Genomic DNA, 23,772 nt, shown 5'->3' with positions numbered 1-23,772 from the left:
ATGCCATGTAGCATTGATCCAGGGCAAGAGAAAGAGAGAGTCCTCTAACAATACAGGAATTAGAAAGATATATACCATGCTTTTTATGAACCTCAAAATCAGCTCTAACTACAGCATGTACAGTATGTGCTATTATGCACTTATATGTTACATAGGAAGAGAGAAACTTTTTGTTACCTAACAAGACCTACGTTGTTGAATTCCAACCTTTGTATGTTTTAGTCTCCTGAAACGGTAACAGCAGAGCTAGATTAAATTGCAGGTTTTCATGAGGCTGATTTGTGGATTGTATATTGGAGATCCAGTTTTTAAAATAGATGGTTTGTATAATATCTCCTGCTTTGCTGGTTATACCTAGTCACATCATTGTTTCGGAGGCAGGGTGTGGGGGTGGGAAGGTTGAATTTTAATGGTGATAGAGACAAGTCCGTGCCCTCAAGGATATATTCAAAATGCATCCTCAGAGTTGCTGACAAGAATAACCGGTGACTGCAGAAGTACTAATGAAGAGAATGATGAATGCTTCAGATTCTACTAGCATTCACCTGGGACAACTTTCTAGCCATTAAAATCTTTCTGTCAGTATTCTCAGGGTATGATGTATGTGATGATAATGCTTATGGAAAGAAATTTAGCCTAGTAGAGGTCCTGAGGATCTTGATGGAACAGATGTAAGGAGCATTACAAGTTTACAATGTAAGTGTGTGTGTACACACACGCCCACAGACATTTAGAAGGAAGCCCCACTGGGATCAATGAATAAATAAGGGTGTATGGGATTGTGTGCTCATGTCAGTACTACAGCATCAGACAAGCAAATGAATAAATGAAGGTTTAATAGGAATAATTATTTAAAGCTCAGAAAGAAACCATAAAGAATTAAGGAAATATTGATGATAACTGTGCCTGAAGAAATATAGTTCAGAAAAGTAGGCCTGTCTAGTGTAGATATTAATGTAATGCTTCTGAAATTTATCTTTCTTTAATCACTACATATACAGTATTAATTAAGGTGAGCTTATAAAAAACTTTCCTTAAAAAAAAAAGAAAACAAAAAGCTGCTGGTGAAATTATAAGATGTTATACAAATTATTTCTGGGAGCTTTGTTGATCCCAAGGAAGGAACCTCTTGACTCTTTGGCCTCACCTTAACCTGCTTTCCATGGTTGTCCATTTTAAAAAGATCATGATGTTCTAGTGCACAGAATATAGTTAGCAGCAAAGAACATTTTCAAAATAATCAACTCATTGACTGGTACAGATCTGAATGGCATGTAGTTATACTCCTAAGAATCCAAAGGTTTTTTTTTCAAAGACTGTTTTCATTAAAGTCATTTGTATAATAAAACAGGAGCTGTGCTATTCAAGTTACTGCTGAAAGCAGGTAGCATGTTTAACAAAAGCTGTAGCACAGTGCTTCTCAACCTTGGGAACTTTAAGATGTGTGGACTTCAGCGCCCAGATTTCTGGCTGGAGTTGAAGTCCACACATCTTAAAGTTCCCAAGGTTGAGAAACACTGCTCTAGCAGCTTAAAATAATTTTATTTTCTCTTAATTTCCTTCAAAGGAAGGAAGCAATGTAAGAAGTAAGGGACAGATAATTATTTTTGAACTTGATGGCATCCCATAGGCATAATTTTGCAAACAAACAAACAAAAAATGAAATTTATGGACTCTAGAGTTATCCATTTGTCTATACAAACCAATAATGTTGTTCAGATTTTCCTTAAAAAATAATAAAAGGCCCAGGAAAGCCAAAAAGTACTGGTTCCTAGCATGGAATCAAAAGCTCACTGTTAATAGAAGTATGCTGATGAGAAGCTCAGAATAACAGAACAATCTCTTGGATTCTGTTCTAATCAACTCTTCAGAGTCCTTTCCTTAAAATAAACTATTTTGAATAGGGCTTAAAATTGGTGGAATGGTGCCGTAATTTTTATTATTTATAAATATTATTATTTATTCAATATGTTTATTTGATAAAAATATAAACTCAGTAAAACCAGATTAATTATCAATATTGCTACAATATATTTGTAGATATCAGTCACTTGCTGAGCCGCCCAGAGTCACTCACTGAGATGGGTGGCTATAGAAATCAAATAAATAAATAAATAAATAAATAAATAAATAACTATTTACTATTTACTATTTACTATTTACTATTTTGACTTTTTTGACTTGAGACTGAGAATATTTCACTGCAAAATCACTCTTCCATTTGCCACTTGTTTCATATTTGCCAGTCCCCTTACAATATTATTTGTTACAAAAATGAAGGCCTTTAGCATTCAGTGCAAGATTTTTATCCTAGCTATGTTCAGATAAAGAAGAATGAGAATATATAAAATTGTTTTAATTAGAACTCCATTCTGGTAACTGAACAGTATCATGCGTAATTGCTGATCTCAGGATCTTTACAAGACATCAGTAAATTACTTTAATCCATCTACAGTTTATTATAGCCCATTTGCTTTGCAGATGGATTAGTAGTTTAAAAAGAATGGCCAGCTATACCAAAAATATTTAATCTGCTGTTTAGTCTCCTCATTTCTATGTCATAAATGCTAATATGCAAATATTTCCATATCTTGGCACTCAATAATTGACATCTCCATATTATAACTTTTCCTTTTCTGCTCCTTAATGGAAATATCTAATGATTACAACCCTTAATGTTTTTAGTTTGCTAGAACCTTTTCAGCTGACTTCTATATGTAACATAATTCCCATTTAACAGATTTTGAGATCCAAGTAACTCATGAGTAGCTGCCAAAAATACTAATTTAATTACCTTTTATAACACATTCATGAAACATCCTAGAAAGCAAAGCCCTCATACCTGCACCACTCTATATCAAATACCAAAGATTTTAATCTGTCTTTTAATTCCATTACATCAACATAACACAACTAAAACATCATAATATAATTCTATTTTAAATCTCTTTCATGTACAGTAGTTCTTATTTTGCAGATTTTGCCATGTGTTTACATTAATTTGTGCATTCCATTTTTATTGTACTTGTTTCATCTACACAAATATTCAAGATTTATTGCTAATGCACAGTGGATAATTGAGAAAGCAAAACGAAGTCAGCATGTGCTTCATTGATTATAGAAAGTTCTTAGATTGCGTTGATCATATCAAGTTGTGGAATGTGCTTAGAAAAATGGGAATCCCAGAACGTTTCATTGTCCTCATGCAAAGTCTATACACAGATCAGGAAACCATAGTATGGACAGAACATGGTGAAACATACTGTTCTAGGTTGGCAAAACAGTGACACAAGGATGTATAATTTCCTCTAATTTATTCAAACTGTATATGGAATATATATTGAGGGAAGATGGATTGGAAGAAGAAGAGCATGGTTCTAAAACTGGAGAAAGAAACCTCAGTAACCTGTGCTATGCTGATGACATTACTCTGATAGCTGAAAATGCAAAGGATCTACAAGGAATACAGTGAAAAAGTGGGATTAAATTTAAATATAAAGAGGACCAAACTAATGACAATACAACCAGCTTTAAAATTGACAGTTAAGATATTGAAGTTGGGGATAGCTTCTGCCTTTTATGATAAACTAGGAGCAGTAGCCAGTAGCAAGAAGTACACTACAGACTAGCACTTGGTAGAGTAGCTATGAAGGCCTTGGAAGAGATATTCAAAAATTAGGATGTGTCTTTACCCATACAGTTCAGAATGGTGCGGGCAATGGTTTTCCCAAGACACACTATGGAAATGAAAGTTGGACTTGGAAAAGCAGGGTAGAAAGAGTGCTGATACTTTTGAACTTAGAATATAATGGACAGCCAAGAAAAAAAAAATGGATCATCAAATAAATCAACCCAGAGCTCTCAACTGAGGACCAAATAACCATACTCAAATTATCATACTTCAAACACATTATGCAAAGACATAGCTCTTTGGAGAAGTCTATAATGCTGGGAAAGGTGGAAGGAAAGAGAAGAAGAGAATGACCAGCAGCAAGGTGGATGAACCCAATTATAGTGGCAATGGGTGCACTGTTGGAAGACCTGAAGGACAAGGTTGAGGACTGTCATGGCCCAGGACTCAGACTCTGAATCTGAATCTGAAGAAGCTGCTCCAACTGAACCTGTGGAATGTCAGCCCCAGGAGAGACAAAGTGAAGAATCACCTGAGGCTGATCAAACACAGGTACCACCTGAGCAGCTGGAGCAGTCAGATGATGAAGACATAAGGCTTCCAAGCCCTTGCACCTGGTGAGTAGGGCGGAGAACCAAGCAAAAACGTCTATGAGGCTCCTTGCCAAGCAAGGGAGTAATTCTCCTGATTAAAGACAGCTGGCTGCATCCTGATTTAGAGGCAGCTCTGACCCAGGTTCCTTCATTGGAAACAACTGTCTGATCTCTGGTTCTTGCATGACTTTCCTGTGGATTCTGCTTGTGAAATTTTGACCTCTGGACTGGCTGACAACCCTGTCCTGGCTCTTGGAACTTTGGGCTGGATTTTGACTATTCTTCTGCATGTTCCTGTTAAAAGCAAAACACCCAGGCAAGCTTCTTTTTTCAGAAACTCTGATTTGGTTTGCATTCCTTGTCCACTGTTATTTCCTTGACCCTGAGTAAACTGCTAATTTCCATAGAAATTGTGTGAGTGTGTAATTGAAACCTGAAGCAGGACAAGGACAGATCCACCTGAAGAAACTCTATGTGGCTGCTAAGAGTTGATACTGACTTAATGGCATATAAACAATCAATTAATATTCAAGATTAAGTCATTTTACAAGAGATGTTACACTAGCTCCATTAGCCAGTCCTCCAAAGCAGTTTGAACATAATCTGTGATTGTCTTCATTTTTGCCAACCTCAAAATGCTGAGAATGAGGATCAACAAAATATATAAAACAGTTATCTATAGCAGTTGCTGTTTGGGGAAACCCTCAAATCATCAAGCCATCATTCCTCTCAAAAGACCTGCTTAGGACCAGAAGCCCAGAGGTATGATGAAGCAGGATTTCCTGAAAACAGGGAAAAAATTGGGGATAAAAGCTGCTTCAAAACTGCTGCAGAGTGCACAGGAAAATGCTTTTGTACTGTCTAAGTCCATAATAAATTATGATTGATTGATTGCCTATAGTTTCTGCCTCCAAAGTTAAAACAATCCTGCACCTAGTTATAGGACTGCAGGAACACATTAGGATATTGCTCTGAGTATCTTTGTTCTCACTGGAAAGCCTGAAAAGTTGCTTGATTACAGTGCCTACTCAACCATGCAACAAAATCCGTAAGGCATACAGTATATCTCTAATAATATCTCCATGTGCACGTGCAACACTATAACTTTCTAATCTTTACAAGACAGGTTTCCAAAGTTAGAAAGCTTATCTTTACCTATGTCCCATGTCAATGGTTTTTTTTCCATTTCCTTCTTTCCAATGACAAACCAAATGCAAGCCATCCAGTGAGCCAGCAGTGCAAACATGGACATCAGCAATGTCAGAACAATCGTGCTGTGCTGGGAATAGCGATCCAACTTCTGAAGAAGACGTAAAAGGCGCAGTAAGCGTACGGTCTTGAGAAGGTGAACAATCGACACCTAAACATACAAGAAAGTTAAATAACGTTATATCTATATTTCCAAACATTATAAAACTGGTCCACGGTTATTTTCAGTCAGGCATGTATTACAATTTAGGATGGAGATCATCATATACATATTGTCTACTTATCAAATGTATGTCTTCTATTTGCCTTTTTGAAATAGTACCAAAACTAGGGGAGAAATGTAAATATTATTGCTTTTTTTAAAAGGGTTATTATAGTCATTGCAGAAAGAGTGAGGAACTGCTACTGATGGCATGTTACCTTATGATTTGTAACTGATGCTACTTACCCCTTCTCTAGTTTCTAGAAAAAAAATCTGATTCTAGTTCTTGCCATGTTGTTCTTAGTAAATACAACACAGCTAAAAATTTCTGTACACTCAGTACAATTAAAAAAAAAAAAAAAGACACCGGCACTGCCCTCAGTAGGACATTCGAATTGGGGAAACTTTTGATGGGCTAAAACTACATTACTCTCCTCCTCCTTCACTTTCTCCCCTCCAAAGCTACCAGTGAGTGAGAGGTTGGTACAAATAGGGCCGGGTGAGATTTTTTTTTCCCCACCTGATTTGTGGATTTTTTTTTTTTTAGCATTGATGGTAATCTTATTTCATGGCTTGTGCTACACTGTATTGTTTTCCTCAGATTGGTGGGAAACCGTGTTGCTGATTTTGCAAATAGTGGTCACAGGGATCTCCATGGCAGTGGGACATGCTGTTCTCGTATATGCAAAAGGAGCATTATGATATTTACATTACAACAGGTGGTGGAAATGCATGAGTTATGGCATTTGAGGGATGAGGACACACCCATTTCATAAATTGCCCTTCTTGTGATGTACATATCTACAAAGCCCCTTTCCTTCTCTATATCAGAACTGGCCTCTTCTCCCCGCCCCAAAAAATTAACATTAAAAAAAATGTGGGGGATTGTGAGGCTGCATGTCACCATGAGGATGTAGGTTGCCCACCTCCTTTGGCATATACTAGAATAGCATGTCCTGCTGTTCAATGGACACATTATATTGATTATATTATAATCTAAAAGGTATAATAGAAAAGGAAAAAAAGCAGATCTGGGGAGAGGATGGGACACTATATACTTCAGTGAAGTTAATTTAATTTTCATTTTTCTAAAAACCCCAATTTATAAAAATAGTGATGGAAATTTTGTAGATGACTGTAATAAATCAAATCTTATTTCTTATTCATTCCCAATATTTTTCTTTGTTCTTCGTAGATCTGTCTCTTCCTGTAAGGTCTGAAATACATACAGAAGCACATTTTCACAACCAAACACTGGACAAGAGAAAATGAAGAGTCAGCATTCGTCTCTTGTGCCTGGCTCAATTTGATATGCTCACAAATACAAGGCCTGCTGAACTTCATTTTCTGGTTCATCAGTTTTGATCAGTTAGGTTAAGCTTTTCAAGCAAAATGACGTAAGACAAAAGCAACTAATAGCCATGCAGTTCAGAGACTGCCAGCCACCATGGTACAGTTTATAGGCAAGAACCTATTTCATTAGATGCAGGATTTTTAATTCATACACAGGGTAAAAAACTTGATAAAGAATTAAATAAAAGAACAAAGTAGGTAACATTGCACAGCTTGTTATATGGATCACATCTTCTAAGAAGAGGCCAGGTTTGATATACAGAAGGAAAGGGGCTTTGTAGATGTGTACATCAAAAGAAGGGTCATTTATGAAATGGGTGTGTCATCATCCCTCAAATGCCATAATTTATGCATTTGCATCAACTGCTGTAATGCAGATATGTAATGGTGGCATTTGTGTGATGATGTCTTTGTATCCTTATTCTTTTCATGTCATTATGGTTTGGTGTGGATATTGCTCGTTGTATATGGAAGATTTATTTCATGGGAAACTGCCTTTGATTTGATTTGGATTAAATGTTCAAAGCAAGTGATAATCAGATGTGGTTTTCCAATGGATTTTGTTCATTGGTTTGAGATTTATTGTTTGCAACCCTGAGCTACAGACATAACAAATTAAATGATCTAAAACTTTTTTGAGTTACAGTGTGTCATGGCAGAGTTGCCTGCTCTTGACTTGCTTTTTAGCTTAATTCTTGAACCTACAGCTGTTACTGTAGGTCTAAGGCAATCCTTGGACATTATGGGTATTATTTTGGCAGGGTGGGAATATAAATTATTTTTACATGCTGATGATATTTTATCAATTCTGGATAAGTATTATATATCTCTGCCTATACAGGTAGTACAGTATTTTGGAAAGTATTCTAACTTTAAAATCAACTGGGATAAATCTTGTTTTCTTCCTTCAGGTTCTAACATATCAACACAGTTATATAAAGAGTTGAGTCTTGTGATTTCTACCAAGTATATTAAATAATTGTAACTTTGTATTTCCAAAAAACACTTTTAAATGCATGGAAATAAATATGTTGAAACTTTTTAGAGAAGATTGAACTGAGTGTAAATAGTTAGATTATAATCCCATCAAATCTGTGGGGCAAAATTAATGCTATTAAAATGAGCATTGTCCTTTGTCTGATTTATGTCCTTTAAGGGATCCCAATGCTAATTCCAAATACATATTTTCTTTAGAGTGTTAGAATACTTAGGAAATTTATTTGGGATAATAGCCCACCAAGAATTTCATTAGCTAAATTGACATTACTATTTGAGGAGAGAGGTTTCAATTTATTGGACTTGCAAAAATATCATTGGCTTATATTTTATCAGCCATAAGTATGTGGGATAAAAATCTAGTAGAATATTATCTCTTATAGGCTTAATTAATAATTAAGATTATTATTTACTCCCATTATGGTCATGGGATCAAGTTCTTGGATCAACATATAGTAGAAAAGGTTTTATTTCCAGGAGTGTAGGCAGAGAGAAACCTATGGGGCTTATTGGGGTGCAGACTACATTTTGATAATGAGACTCATGAATATTTAACTTTGGAAAAATTCTGCTTTAAAAATAGGTGATAAAATGTTTTATTGGAAAGTACAGGCAGAAGCAGGAACAGTGACTTTAAATAAATTATTAGGTAAGGTTATTTTATGGATTTTTCCTGACTTCATATTTGGTCTTCCTAGTGACAGTATTTCAACTTAAGCATGTTGTAACAGCTCAACATGGGCCAGATGCTCTGACTGCTTCAAAGGCACCTGAGATGCTTTCTTATTTGATGAAGCCTTGACAGAAGTTAATCCCATAATATAACTTTATCAAAAGTTCAAGAACATTTTTTGTGGACATGACAGGGTCATATCAAATATGGACTAAAAATATAATCTCTGATTATGCCCCATCAATGGCTGCAAATCCTTAAAAACAATAAAATGGTATCAACAGACTTGTGATTAAAATTGATTCATCAAAACATTGTATTTAGAGTGTACTGGGCTCTAAAGATGTACTTGAAATGATAGGCATCAGATTATCTCTGCTGGAGATGCAGAAACAAAAAAACAAAAAAGGGGGTTCATTGACCTGTATGATAGGGTCCTGTGGACATTAGAATACTAGAATAGTATTTCAATGTACGTAAGTAAATTCATGGGGAAGTCCCCAAATGTTAAGATGTTAATGTGATGTTAAATTATATACCAAAACTCTGGAATCTGATTATCTATGAGAAATTATGGTTCCACTGGGCATTGGGGGATGGCCAGAAGAATTATATTGAGAAATTGGAAGTGATATTATTCTAGATATTAAAGGTTGGCTTTTGGAAATGTGAAACTTATCCATTCTGGAAAAGGCATTATTTTCAGCTAATCAAAGAATGAAGCAATATGTCCTCCTTTGGCATAGATTTTAAGATATTTTACAATAATATAGTGGTATCATTAGGTAATTTCTTTTTTGTTTCTTTTTGCATTCAATTATGATATAGTATTATTAGTATTTTTAAGCCAGTGACTGACAGTTTAATATATATGCTAGATTTTTAGTATTTACTAACCTTTTAGTATTGCAATTTGTTACATTATATTATGGTCCTTTAGGGTTTGGGAAAGGTCTTTTTTCCCCAGTTTAATTCTGTTGTATATTTTGGTACTCTGATTATTTTCTGCAATCTTCTAAAACAAAGAAAAAAAAGTAAATCAAGAAAACAAAAAATCACGGACTGCCTCTGAGAAATAAATCAGACCCTTGCCTATTCAATGTATATGGCTTCATTTGGCAATGCAGCTCCTGAGCATGTGCCATACAGAGGCAAAAGCCAGGAGGCACATAATAGAACAACTGATGAAGACAGATCAGGCCTGCCTTGACTCTTTACTGAGACAGAATGCTGTAATAGTGTGATGTCCTTCTGCGAGGTGAAGTGTCTCGACGCAGATGACCATACCCATCCATACCCATTAATATATTTGTCTTAACCAAACAAACTATACTGTATGTACAATCTTAAGATACTCATTTGCATTTTTAAAAAATTTAGGACACTTATATGTTGCATATTATACCTAAAGACTTGCATATTTGTGTGAAAGAATTTAGGGTTTGATATGCCAATTACTACAAAGAAAATATACTATTAGATACTAAAAATTATTTCTAGTTAGTACTATCTTTGAAACTGAGAAAATCTCTCCTACCAACAAACGATCCTGATACTTTGAGGGTTCCATTTATAGCTCTGAAATATTTTCTTTTTTTCTTTTTAAGTAAAATCTTGCCTTCATGCAGGTTTTATTTGTGTGCAAAAGGTTAATGGTGGCTTAAGGCAAAATAATTTTATGAATGAATGGACTTAGTTACATTGTACATGAAAAGCTTTTGATACAGGGGAGCATTAAGGCATTAGAGGAGAAAAGCTTGAATCATCTCCATTAATGCATTAGTTTACAAAATTGAGCCAGCATCAAGTTAGTCCTGGGCAAATATTCTGGTTTTCAGCAAAAGATAGCATAGTGTTTAAAGGCAATTCATAGCACAACCAGATATCAACTAAATTAAATAATGGTTATTTTGAACTGAGCTTAACTCCTAGTGATTTTATCCATGAAATTTTCTTGACATCAGTACAAAAATGGTTTATCATTGCCTTCTTCCAGGATCTATCTCTCCCCCCGCCCCCCACACTAGCCTAAGTCATGGAATATACAGGACTTATAGCAGAGACTGTAATGCAGCAAATGGAAAGGATAGCACTCCCACACATACAACCCAAAGTATGGATCCGGTATGTAGATGACACTTTTGTCATAATACAAAAAGAACTGGAAGAAACCCACAAAACCATCAACAATATCTTTAATGGAATAAAATTCACAAGGGAGGAAGAAAACAGCAACACACGACCATTCCTGGACATCCTCATCAGTAGAGGAAATGATGGTAAGTTAGAAACACAAGTCTACAGAAAAGCTACCCACACCAACCAAGTGCTCCATTACCAAAGTAACAATCCAACATCCCACAAGAGAAGCTGTGCAAGAACATTAGTCAGATGAGCACTTATACACTGCAGCAACCCAGAACACCAGAAAAAGGAAAAAGATCATCTGTACGGCATCTTCCAACAAAATGGATACCCCCTCAACTTCATCAAAAAGTGCCTCACCACCGAACCCACTATAACCCAACCAATAGAAACTATGGAAAGGATAACACTGCCATACATCAGAAGCATCTCAGAAACCACCAACAGACTGTTACAACCGCATGGCGTCACCGTAGCACATAGTATGTTTTGAAGAGTTTTAGTTGGTTTAAGTAACCCAAACTCCAATAGCCCAAGAAGAAAAAACAGGAGTTATTTACAACATACAGTGCAAAGACTGTAATAGCCACTATGTAGGACAGATGGGCAGAAGACTAGCAGAGCGCATCCACGAACACCAACTAGCAGTCAGAAGACATGATGAGAACTCCTTAATCTCACAACACATGGACAGACTCAATCATAGTTTCAACTGGGAAATGGTGAGCGTCCTAAACCAAGCCAAATCCAAAAACGCCAGAGAATTCCTGGAAGCCTGGCACTCAGACCAAGCAGCCATCAACAGACACATAGAGGTAAATAACATTTACATACCGTTCAAAAGAGACAATAGAAAAGCCAAAAGACCAGGACACTCCCTTGCCAGCAATCAACACCTAGATATGCAAAAATCAACACTAGGATTAACACCAGATGAACCATCAAACAGCACAATATATCCTAATCAAGGAACTATTAACTCAGTCAATCAACCAAGCAGCAAACAACAGCCCAATCAAAGAACTCTCAAGGAGAGAACAACACCCCTACCAACACAAGCAGGGCAAGCCAGGGTATATAAACTGAGAGCAAGGCCCACTCCCTGTTTGCACTGAAGATGTTGCCTAATCTGGCAATGAAACATCTGCAAGAAAACAACACAGCGCAGAGAGCACCAAGGACTCCACTTGATAGTCTCCCATCCAAATTTTAAGCAATACAACCCCGCTTAACTTTTTGAGGTCATCTAAGGTTGGCTAGGTTTTGCCACACAGCTGAGCTTTCAGGAAAAAAAATGTATAACTTCAATAAAAGTTTGAAAATTAATGGGGTAGATCAATTTGATCTTTGCAAAGTTAGAACTATATCAAGTCTGTGGGTCATCCCAGTCTGGCCGCACTGACATTTTTAAAGTTTTCCCAAGAATTTATTTATTTGATTTATTCCCTGCATTTCTACTCTAGCAAGTTCTCAAGGTCACTATCAACATCAAGCAAACAAAGCAAAACAGAATGTGAAAACACAGACTAAAATTAACACAAAAATGGATACTTAAAGTGAAGCCTCTTGAGTTAAACTCAACTCTTTGTGAGTACACCAACACACCTACTGTATATACTGTAGTTTTCTTAGCAACAATAAGGAAGTGATTTGCTGTTACTTCCTTTGGTTTTTGACTTTCCAATCCAACAAACAGCTCTGGATTTTTCTGGTGTCTCCCATCAAAGTACTAAACAGGTCCGACTGCTCAACTTTTTTGAGATCAGTTGAGGTAATTAGGTGCTGCCACTGCTGTGACTAAAGTTATTAAGCAATTAAAAGCCTGACAAACTTAATGCATCTTACTGATTTTCTAAATGCTGGGAGAGGGGGAGCCAAATTAACATGGAATTAAACCCTTTCCTGCATGCCAGAAAGATGAGCTTTTGACAGTGGGGGGCATCTTCAAAAGACCATATATTGGTTTGCAAAATTCTTGCCACAGTTGCCACCAGTTGTAATGGTGTGTGGGAATGACCTTGTGGGACAGTGGGAAGAGTCACAGCCAGGGGAATGGTCAGATAAGAGCAGCTTAGCCCACAGAAAGAAAGGGGGTGTGGCCAACATCTCAGAAGGGACCCTCCCTAGTTTCTTGGGCTAGAAAGGCAACAGGAGAGAAATGAACTTTCAGACTTGCAAGATTGATGTCAACCTTGCAAAACAGTCCAGACAGGAAGCACGCCCAAATTAATTCTACTTTATTGCAAGATTACATTAACAGAATCTTGCTAGTCTGAAAGTACAATTCTTCCCTGTTGCCTTTACAGCCCAAGAAACTAGGGAGGGAGGGTCCCTTCTGAGATGTTTGTCATGCCCACGTTCCTTCTTTGCTCATACCTCCCAGGAACAGTCCCACCCCCAAGCCATGATGAGACAGCACAGCAAGACCTTTGGGAGGGGGATAAACTATAAAGACAGATGAATTTCTTCTAGATTGATGATAATCCACAGAAAATTAGACATCATAAATGTTCCCATCTTTTGATTTTAATGTAAGAAAATAAGCTATTTGCACTGTTAAATAATTCCACATACACTTTGGAATGTAACTAAGTTTAGTTCAATCCATCAAAGGTTATTTTAGGTTTGCATGATGCTTGAAAATATAATGTATGCATTAGCTATAACTTACTTGAGGCTCCCAATGGTTTCATCCTCCCATTTGGATCCCTTTGACTTTGCTTTCACTGTGTTTTTTTCCATCAACTGTTTATTGAGTACTTCAGATGAAGCTCATTAAGGTTTTTTTGGAATAGATAAACACTAGCATTCAAGAATATAGTACACACAAATGCACGTGCACACACAGTTCAGTTTGTGCACTTTTTGTTTGCCTGCGTACAGCAAGGCATTCATTCACGAAAAGGATTTCTTGACATGAGTACTGAATAACAGTAATATTAGTAGTTTAGGAAGGCTATACTTACCACATTGACGTTAAAAGCATAAAGAAGATCAAAAGGAAGTGCAGCTATTAAATCAATGATAAACCAGGTAGTCACATAGTGGATACAAATAGATCTTGCTTCAAATATTACTTGGCCAGACTTGCTGACGTATGTAGTTCGGAAATTTAAAATAATATCTGCTTGACAAAGAGAAATGTAAATGACAACTAAATGATAATCAAGAGATAAAAAAAAGAATGGTGGGTACTTTCATATTGTCTTCTGAATTTTTATTTAAATCAGTCATCTATAATTAAACGATATTTTAATCAAAATAATTTCATCTGGTTTTTTTTCCCCACTGCTATAACTTTCTCCATGTATTCATTATTGGTAGTTCCTAGTCTCTTCCACATTTTAGCACTGACCATCTTCTGTAGTTTTCCTAGGATGATGCCATATCATAACTTGATGCTGCACATTTAACTGCCCATCTTGCTAAATGTAGAATAGAAACAGTTGGAAATACACTGTGCGACTGCAACCACATGTAAATCTAAAAATGTGCAGATTGTTACCTAAAAATGCAGGCTAAATGCACTAAGTCAATTTTCCTTTAATTTTTTTTCCAATACTGTTCACTTAACCAGTTTTGCTAATATATATTCTAGCTGAGTGATTTTTGTGCATAAATAACTCCAATGCATAAATAACTCCAACTTCATTCGAACTTACGACATTTTCTACTTGCACCCTGCAGTGATGACATCATGTTGGAGAGAAACAGGAAGATGCAAAAATCAAGTGCCCAGTTCGAATGTTAAACAAAACAAAACCCAAACTCTGTAACTAGCAGCTAGATTGTTAAGGACAAGAAGTAGATAAGAGAGTAACTACAAACTTTACCAGGAAGGAGAAGACATCTGGATTAATCTGATTTATCATGAACTTGCTAAATGAGATTGCAGTGAGATTTTAAAGCAAAATCCTATTCATCCTTTGCAATTCCCATTAAATCCAATAAGATATATTTTAAATCCAAATTATAATGGCCTACAACATACTTTAGCTTGACCAGAACCATCAGGTATAATTTTACCTTATATGAATTTACAATCTGAGTTCCACCTCTAAAACAAATTTTATGGATTAAGCCAAAAATACAAGCAATTATTAAACCAAGAATTATTTTCTAGGATCAGATATATCCTTATTTCTGTTTATATATGAAATATAAATAATAATGAATTATTTTCATTCATTTCACAGCCTTTTTGTTACTAAAGTTGGGAACGTACAAATGATGTTGAATAATTAATCACTACCAAGAAAGTATATTTATTTCAGAATAAAGCAAATATTACTATTACCTGTTTGATAAAAGTTTAATAGATATCAACAACCATTTTCAAAGTAATGTTCTACATATCACAGTGAAGCCCTATTCAGAATAGGAAAGCTGAATCAGCTAAAATAGTGTTAAATATTGGGATCAATCAGTGTCTGTTTGTTAACTTCTATGATTTATGTATTTCATAATTATGTTTATAGTCACATTGCTTTTTGCTATTGAAAAACCCATGCTAGAACACATTAACTCCCAAATAAAAGTTGAGATCCTGACAGTTGTCTCAATATTTTCATGTGCTACAAAATAAGAACCATACATTGCCCTCAAGCAAAGCATACAATTCTGGATGGTGTCAAATTCCAAAGATCAAAGGGATTTTGCTAGAAATTGGAGTTGCTGGTATTATTTCTACTAAATCAAAACACTGCATGTTCTCAAGTAATATTCCTTGCTTTAATTCAATCCAGGTACTCCCAGTCAAAAACAGAAAACTTGTGCCATTCAGTTTTCAAATACCAACATTTTCAGGTAGAGCATCTGAGTCCAATTTGTCATTTTCAATCTGTCCGTCCAGTTTTGCATCAGCTTGTATTTTTCATACTTCTTAAAAGAAATTCACAAATGATCATTTATCCTAAGAAATATATACATGTGTGTGTTCCTAATATGCATATATTCCAAGTAATTTTCACTTCTCCATTGTTTCTACCAATGTTCACATTTTCTGAGCATTTTCCTCAGTTATCAGCATTTGTTCAATGCATTTATTATGTGGGAAAAGACCTCACAAAGTGAACTATCAAAGGATAAATGTGATTTGGGTCACATGTGCCTGTCCTTGAAAACAGTTCAGTGAATAGCTTCTCTTCATTAAAAATGCAGCAGCTCACATTCTGACTTTATATCAGTTCTTTATAATCATATCGGTTCTTCTCAGGTCTTTATAATCATATCAGTTCTTATAGAATCTCACTCTCAGTTGCTGCACCCAATTCAAGCTGTTAACTTTAGTTCTTAAAGCCCTGTATTGTTTGAGGCCTAATATCATTGGGTATTTATTTGTTTACTACATTTGTATGCCACCATACCTCTAGGGGGCTCATGGTGGTTTCCAACAATCATATAACCAAGAAATATCTAAATATATTAAGATACATGGTTCTAGTTGGAGAGGATGAGAGCCTTGGCTCTTTCTCTTGTATCCATATGAAAAGTCATATAGAAAGAGAATCCGACCGTTAAAAGTGAGGTATCATCATACATAGTTGCTATCCAGCTACATCTCTGTACCCTGGACTCAGCCAGAAGGTACAGTAGAGATCCTTGCCTGGTGTTTGGAGGCTGTAAGGGGCAGGATGGGATAAAACAGGCTCATGTTGCATCCTAGCAAGTTGGAATGGCTGATTGTTCTGGTTTCATGTTATTTTGGCTCTGAATGGGGTTGCGCTTCCCCTTAAATAAGCAGGTCTGTGCTGTGGGTATTGTAAGGTATAGAAAAATACAATTTGTAAATAAGCAAGATCTATATAAACATATAAGGCAGTATCATATAGATCTTGGTTGGAGGAGATTTTAAGGTGTAAATACTAATAATAGTTAATAGCAAAGTTTAAGCTAGTAACACAATGTTAAATAATTAAACTAACACGAAGACAGAAAGAGACAGTTAACACAAGTAAAGCTTTCAATGTGTGAAGACCTTGGGATAATGAGGTGAAAACTGGCAGGCTTTCAAGAGAGAACAAAGGGAAAAGATGGGCCTCTTTGTGAGTAGCTTAACAGAAAGAGAGAGACGGTGGGACCCTATGCCATTAGCACTACGCAATCAACATCAGGATGACCTCCCCATGAATTAGGGTAGGATGTGCCAAAAGAATGCAAGGGAGGAAATAGCAGGCAGGGGCCTCCACTGGGAACAAGGAGATAAGGTTTGGTGAAAATAAGGGTAAGAGGGATGAGGCGGTCGGAAGATTGTGCGTCTGAGTGCCCAGCCAATGGGTAAACAGGCCAGAAAGGGGAGGGGAGAGGCTGGACAGGGAAAGGTATCAGAAAGTGTGTATTTGTAATTTGGGGTGTGGCATCTCTCCTTTCGATCAGACTCTGCGTAGCCTGGTCAAGGTGCCCACCGCGCTTTGCAAACCGCTCAAATAAAGTAAGTTCCTTTTCAGAGATCTCTGGTCTGGTTTTCGTGATTTTTATATCCAACAGTATCTTTTGGAATTACAGCTCCTGTATGAACTACAGATCGACACCATGACCAGGACACCTTTTGCCCGGCTTTGGCTGGTGTACAAGTTATGGAGCATCCAAATGCAAAGTGATAAGAGCATGAATAACTCTCTTCAGGGTATTCTACTCCAAAAGAGAGTTACTCATGCTCTTATCACCCCGCATTTGGATTATAGCATCCATTTCCTGGTGGGTACCAGCTATTTCAGCAGGGTAACCCCTATACTTTAGGGCCTGCGCTACTGTCAGTATATTTCCAGGTAAATTTAAAGTGTCGGTTATGACCTATAAAGTCCTTTCGGGCTTGAGTCCTCGTTATCTGCAGGGCCATCTTTTCCAATTGGAGTCTGCCCATATACTTTGTGTGATTTGATAGTGCAGATTCCCCTCACAAGGAATGTCAGGATGGTGGGAGTCCAGGGGTGGAGTGTTTTGATGGCCTTCCTGGTTCTCTGGAACAGCATGCCACAAAATATTCTGATGGCTCCCTCCCTGTAAATCATTAGGAAGAAAGCTAAGATTGGCCTTTATAGTCAAGCTTTTGGGACAGAGAATGCTTGTATTGAGGCTGTTTTTAACGTTATGCCTGCTTTTACAGTTTTATGTTTTTAATGGTTATTTCATGGGTACATTTTAGTTATTATTGTTGAGACTTGGGTGGAATATACTGTAACTCTCATAAATAAATATTTGTTTCCTTGTAAATCAGAATTTAAGTCATGAATTGATTGGGCCTGGTAACCAAATCTGCAATTAAGCCTAATTAGGGGCAGTGACATTTCCAACCACCATAGTTTGAATTTGATTGACTGGTCATAGACAGGCTTTGATAAAATAATGGTAATTATTTTCACATTTGCTTCTTAAGCCATCTACTTTATTTCTAATCTATTTGGAATTAAGACAGCATCACTGTAACCTATGGTTAATGTCAGGAAGGAAGGAAGGAAGGAAGGAAGGAAGGAGGGAAGGAGGGAAGGAGGGAAGGAGGGAAGGAGGGAAGGAGGGAGGGAATTTTTCAGTACACAAACCACAGTTTGTAGGAATTCACTGTTCCAGCTTCACTGGACGTAACTAAAGTGATTGCATAGGTAGCTAAGCAGAAGAGAGGTGGGGAGATTCAGCTTCTCTGCTCAGAGGTGTGCAGATATCATCCTTGAATGTACACTTACAGCATCTGATGATAATATGGTTTCTGACAAGCATGTCAGGTTTTATAATTGCTTTTCCTCAGTCCTACTCCCTGATTTGCTTATAAATATACATAAGATCCAAGCTCCTTTTTGTGGCCATCTATTATGTCAGCAGTGTTGCCACTGAAGAGCTTCTGATGCAAAGCAATGAAAGATTTGGAACATTTCTCTATGCTTATTGTTCCTCCCCACTTTACTAACACCAACACTTACATTCCACCAGTAATAAAACAATTATGGGAATTTTAAAACTTTTTTCAACAAAAAGTTTCTCCTCTACATTTTTTACTATAATTGAGTGGTCATTGTTCTACAAATTCACATTTACAAATGATTAATTAGACTTGAGCTTCTGAACATCTCAAAACTGACACATACATTGAATTGGTCTCATTGCCATTTGTAATGTTTGGATGGGTGGCGTTGTTTCAGACAGTGGGACATGGTGAGATTTGACATATTTTCCACATATTTTCTTCAGTTCTCAGTTAATCTTAGAAATAAAATTAGGACAATATTAAAACCTGCTTTATTAATTAGATTTGTATTTTCATGTTCACATGAATATTCATATGAAGTTATATTAATTCATTTCATTGGACTCCTGGGGCCCAGGACCACCAACATTTACTGAAACATGCCATATGCAAAAAATTAGTTTTAAAGACAAACCCATTTTCATTCATGCTTCACAAGCCCAGCAAACGGAAAATTAGCCACTTAGTATCTGTGCAACATAATCTGTAAAGCTTTTGCTGATCATCATCAACTATTATGGATTCAGAAGCTACAACCCTTCCCTGATCTACACTGATGCAATCCCCTTTGTTCCTGGTGCTACAGTGTCTGTCTATCATTGTATTTGTGCAGACACAAGTTGAGCAGGACCACATTTTATCCACAATCCCTTCCAGCAAATATATGCATGGGGTTCTCACTGATGCATTCCAGCATAATTCACAGTACTGTAAACAGCTCCTGCTATGAAGTAATCTGGGAGGCGAACCTGAACCGTTCATGCCTAATGTTGCAGGACACAATTAGATCCTCCTAATAAATTCCACTGATGCAGAGCAAATACTGGAGCTTTGTTAATATGCTCTATTGGTAATAATTTTTGTGTTCCTGTAAAAGCACCTTGCAGTGTGTGTTAGCCATGGATCTATTCGTAGTTGTTGCATCAACACTACATCAAACGACAACTGATTTCTTGTACCTAGTTATGATCTTAGGCTGGCTGGCTACCTCTACTTGCATTTAATCCTCCCCCCAACCCCCCAAGTTCTACAATTATCTTTCCACAGATTCTTTGCTGCTGCTGCTGCTGCTGTTGAAAATTAGAAGAACAAATCTTGGCACTGGGGAGCTACCCTTGCAAGAATAGTTTTCCTCCTGCAGCAACAAAGTTGGGCCAATATTACAGATGGAAGGAGCAGCAACAAACAGAGCCAATATTAGCATCATAACCAACACAAGCACATTGAAGCTCACTAGGACTGACCATCACATCCTCTCTTTTCATTTGTTTGTTTGATTACTTAAAACAGGTTAATTAGATTATGTTTACTTTAAACAATATGATACACTTCCTACAAGAGAATAATGCTCATTCCCTAGTATATGTCTTATGAGGGCCAGTATAGAATAAACCTTATTATATTCCTTTAGTCATGATAGTGGCATGATTTAAGTGAATTTTAAACTCAGAACTCTACATGTTCAGAGCACTTTAAAAATGAATTTGAGAAACAGGCATGTCCAGGCCCTAAAATTACCTCACCGCACCACTGCCTGCTGTCATAGTCTTCTTCAACCTCATGCTCTGCAGGTGTGTTAGACTACAATTCCCATACTGAGTACAGATTATGGAAGTTGTGGTCAACATTTTTAGATTGAGGAGATGTTATTAGCTCAGCTCATTCATTGCAGTGGTTTGTTACAAATTCCCATGGTTTCCTATAGTGGAATGCTCACAAATGACTCCATCCTATGCAAAGTTCCAAGTGAGACTCTTTGTCTAAACTCAGAACAAATCCTTTTCTTGATTTCAGTTTCATGCTAATTCATTAATCAAATAGCTGGCTTGTGAAAGGTCCTCTATATTTGCCCAGTACAGGACCCTTTTGAGAAAAATATTCCAGTCCAGAAGTGTTTCCAAAAGGAGGAACCTCCCTAATTCCTTCAAACTGAACTTACTGATTGCTCAGTCCCACAACAAACTCTTTGCTTTCTGCATCCAGACCATATTTATATGCATGAGATCTTTTTTCCATTTGACTTACAGTGTCTTCTAGAGCCATCCAACCATTGCTGGGCCAAGGCAACAGCAATTCAGACTAGCTTTATATCACTTCAGCGATGGCTGGATATGTTTTGAGTCACTGGTGGGGAAATGGCCAAACTCTACATATGAGAGCAATGAAAACCTAGTTGACCTACATGTGCAGGAAGATGAGATGGGAAGATATGGGGTTGCTCCAGTTCTGGATGCAGGTGAAAATAGCTGCTTTGGATGCTTCTTGATATTAAAAGACACCAAAAGAAAAACAAATAGTTCCTGCAATTAAAGAAAAACGCTAGCATGTTTAAAAAAACAACAACCTCTTGCTCTGTCCTATTCTAGTTGCAAGGAACTTGTCAGACTAGAAGCCATTAAAGTGTGATTGCCCATCTGTAAACTGAAGGTGCACAGCTGTCAATGCCCAGATTTCTGGATGATTTCCCTCCCCACATAAAACTGAAACTCACAGGAACAAATGAAGGCTGAATGCAACACAAACCCTTTTAAAAGTGCTAATCATAGATTTCTTGACCCCAGTTTACAAATCCGTAGCTCAGGGGATATGCCAACAGATCTATTTTGATGTGTATTTTTGCTCAATGATGTACTATCTCCACTAGAAAAAACATCCTCCCGCCTGATGACCGTATTATTATTAGTAATAATAATGTAATCATAATCTAGCATCTTAAAATATGCCATTGAAATGCTTCAGGGACGTTTTCTAAGTGCATAGTCATTGTTAAAGGTTTATATCAAATTTCACACACCAACATGAACTGTTTACTTGACCACAATCAAACTCTTTTTCCCCCAGATCTGTGTGTGAATTGATATGAAGAGCTATGCCAAAACACACTACAGTACTTTGAACAGACACTTCCTTGATAGCTTGTGTGGACACAAATGGGTCTAGGAACAGGGATAGCACTCAAGGGAATGAAAAAGGGAACCAGATATTTTTAAAAGTAGATTTTTGGAAAGGTCTTTTCTGAGCTAATAACTCAAAAAATTATTAGCTGGTACCAGATTTTGTGACTGAAAGAAAAAAATCAGTCAAAGAATAATCATAACTGTGGCAGAAAGCAAAACCCAGCAACTTCCCTTTCTAGAACTGGCACGTACAGTTTATTTATTTTATTTATTTATCAAATTTTATCACTGCCCATCTCCCCAAAAAAGGGGGAGACTTGTAAAAGCCAAATGCTCTTCTTTAAACAGTTCCCTATGAGGACTCTGCTCCTGTGCTGAGCTCCAGTCAGGAAATTTCTTTAACTAGTCTTGTATTGAATTGTACTTTTTAAGGTCCTGTTTTGGCCTGCCTGGTTAACTCACTTTTGTTCACCCCAGTCGTCCCTCCCGATAACTTTGCACTAGGCTAGAGGAAAAGCATGACAGTATTTAGGTCGGGTCAAACAAAAAGACAGCACAAGGGTTCCAAAAAAACCTCACCAATCGCACATTTGAATAGCAAATGTGACTCAGTATAGGTAAATGTGAAGTGATGATTCTCTGGGTGAGTGGTGAGCAGGATTTCTTTATTTTCCAGAGAGCAGGAGTCACAAGCTATTAGAGTGATTCAGTTCTGACAGAAGCCAAAATGGCATCTCTGGTGGTAAAAAGGAAAATATGAAAGTTATGAGCCATTGCGTCGACTCAGAAATCCCATTAGATTCCAGATAAATCTTCCTTGCAACAATTACCAATCAAAATCCATTAAACTGAAGAGGTCTTATGCTTAAATACAGACAATGCACTGGATGTTCAGATATTTGACTTTTGACCACAGTACAATGTTTACCATTATAACATCTTGTCAGAAGATCTACAGTTATTTGCTGAACTAGCAATGGAGATGTCAGAAAGAATTGAAATATCTCTTACCTATGATAAAAAGTATTTCCACTGCAATGTCACTGACAGTTGTGCTTCGAGTTGTAGATAGATCATCATTGCCAATAAAACAAACATTGTAAGGTACAGTTACAGCAACATAAAACGTTGCTAATAATATAAGCCAGTCCCAGCCAGCTTTGAAAGTGCTAAAATGCAAAAGTATGAATTTGGACTTTTTTGCATCTGAAACTTTATATTCCGGAAATGCTGGTTTATCTACAAAAACATTCTGGAAGAAAAAAAAAGAGAGAGAAAGACAGTTCAGACCAATTTGAGGAGCTTTGGCATGGGAATCATTTTAGCAGCCTGAAGTTGTTTTGAAAAACTTTCTATCCCCCAAAGTCTATATTTTGGATACTTTTGACCTGATATTCATTCAGTCCTCCTTTCATGGGTTATATTAATGCATAGGGTCTCAAATTTTGCAAGCATCATGACTCCTAAGGTGCATATGGGCAGCTTTCCCCCTTAATAAAATTAAGGATTTCATTGGGTTTAGAAATGGGCAAGGTATACTTTTCATAGACCCTTGCAACTTTATAAAATAAAAACTTGTAATTGAAAATAAGGGGGGGAAACACAGTGATTTTTAGTAGGAAGGATGAGCTTGCTTACTTTTGCATGATTCCTGAAATCTGGATTTCATTCTGAAGACAGCTACTCTCATTGAACAAGTTGGGAGGGGAGAATGTTTCCATGCCTGAAATCTGCTTCTCTTAAATGCTTCTTAAAATGCTGCAACTGGCAAAACACTGGCAGGCTATATGTTACTTTGGGAGCTCTCTCTCAGCACAGCTTCAATAATAGGTATAACCCATCTGCTCTTTGCCTTCCAGCTTATTGTTGTAAATCCCTCTTTCCATTCCTTCAATTTCAATTTCTTCCTTCCCCTTGCTCATAATTTCCCCTGCAGGGTAAAAGTCAAAGTTCTGCATAGAAGCCATGTGTTAACCCTCCCCCCTCCCCACACCCCTCAGGCTTTATCAAGGGCTGTGGAACACTTTTGCAGCAATCTGGTATGCCTGCTTGAAGAGAAGTTGCTAGGAAGGACACTCTCTAGCAACCCTTCATTGTCTCATGGCCTCCTGGGATC

At 37.0% G+C, this 23,772-nt stretch overlaps 1 protein-coding gene across 1 annotated transcript in view; it reads right to left on the bottom strand.

Moving 5' to 3' along the window:
- KCNH8 (potassium voltage-gated channel subfamily H member 8) overlaps positions 1-23,772 on the bottom strand; it is a 190,078-nt gene that overhangs the window by 51,091 nt on the left and 115,215 nt on the right. The window contains exons 5-7 of the mRNA XM_063303872.1: positions 22,668-22,908; positions 13,769-13,926; positions 5,380-5,584 (exon numbers count right to left, since the gene is read on the bottom strand). Of these exons, the coding sequence (XP_063159942.1) occupies positions 5,380-5,584; positions 13,769-13,926; positions 22,668-22,908 (604 nt within the window). The remainder of the gene's footprint in view (positions 1-5,379; positions 5,585-13,768; positions 13,927-22,667; positions 22,909-23,772) is intronic.

This window comes from Candoia aspera, chromosome 4 (genome assembly GCF_035149785.1).
Source record: "Candoia aspera isolate rCanAsp1 chromosome 4, rCanAsp1.hap2, whole genome shotgun sequence".
Taxonomy (NCBI): domain Eukaryota; kingdom Metazoa; phylum Chordata; class Lepidosauria; order Squamata; family Boidae; genus Candoia; species Candoia aspera.
Note: the sequence above shows the minus strand (reverse complement) of the source record. Positions and strands in the feature narration are given on the sequence as shown.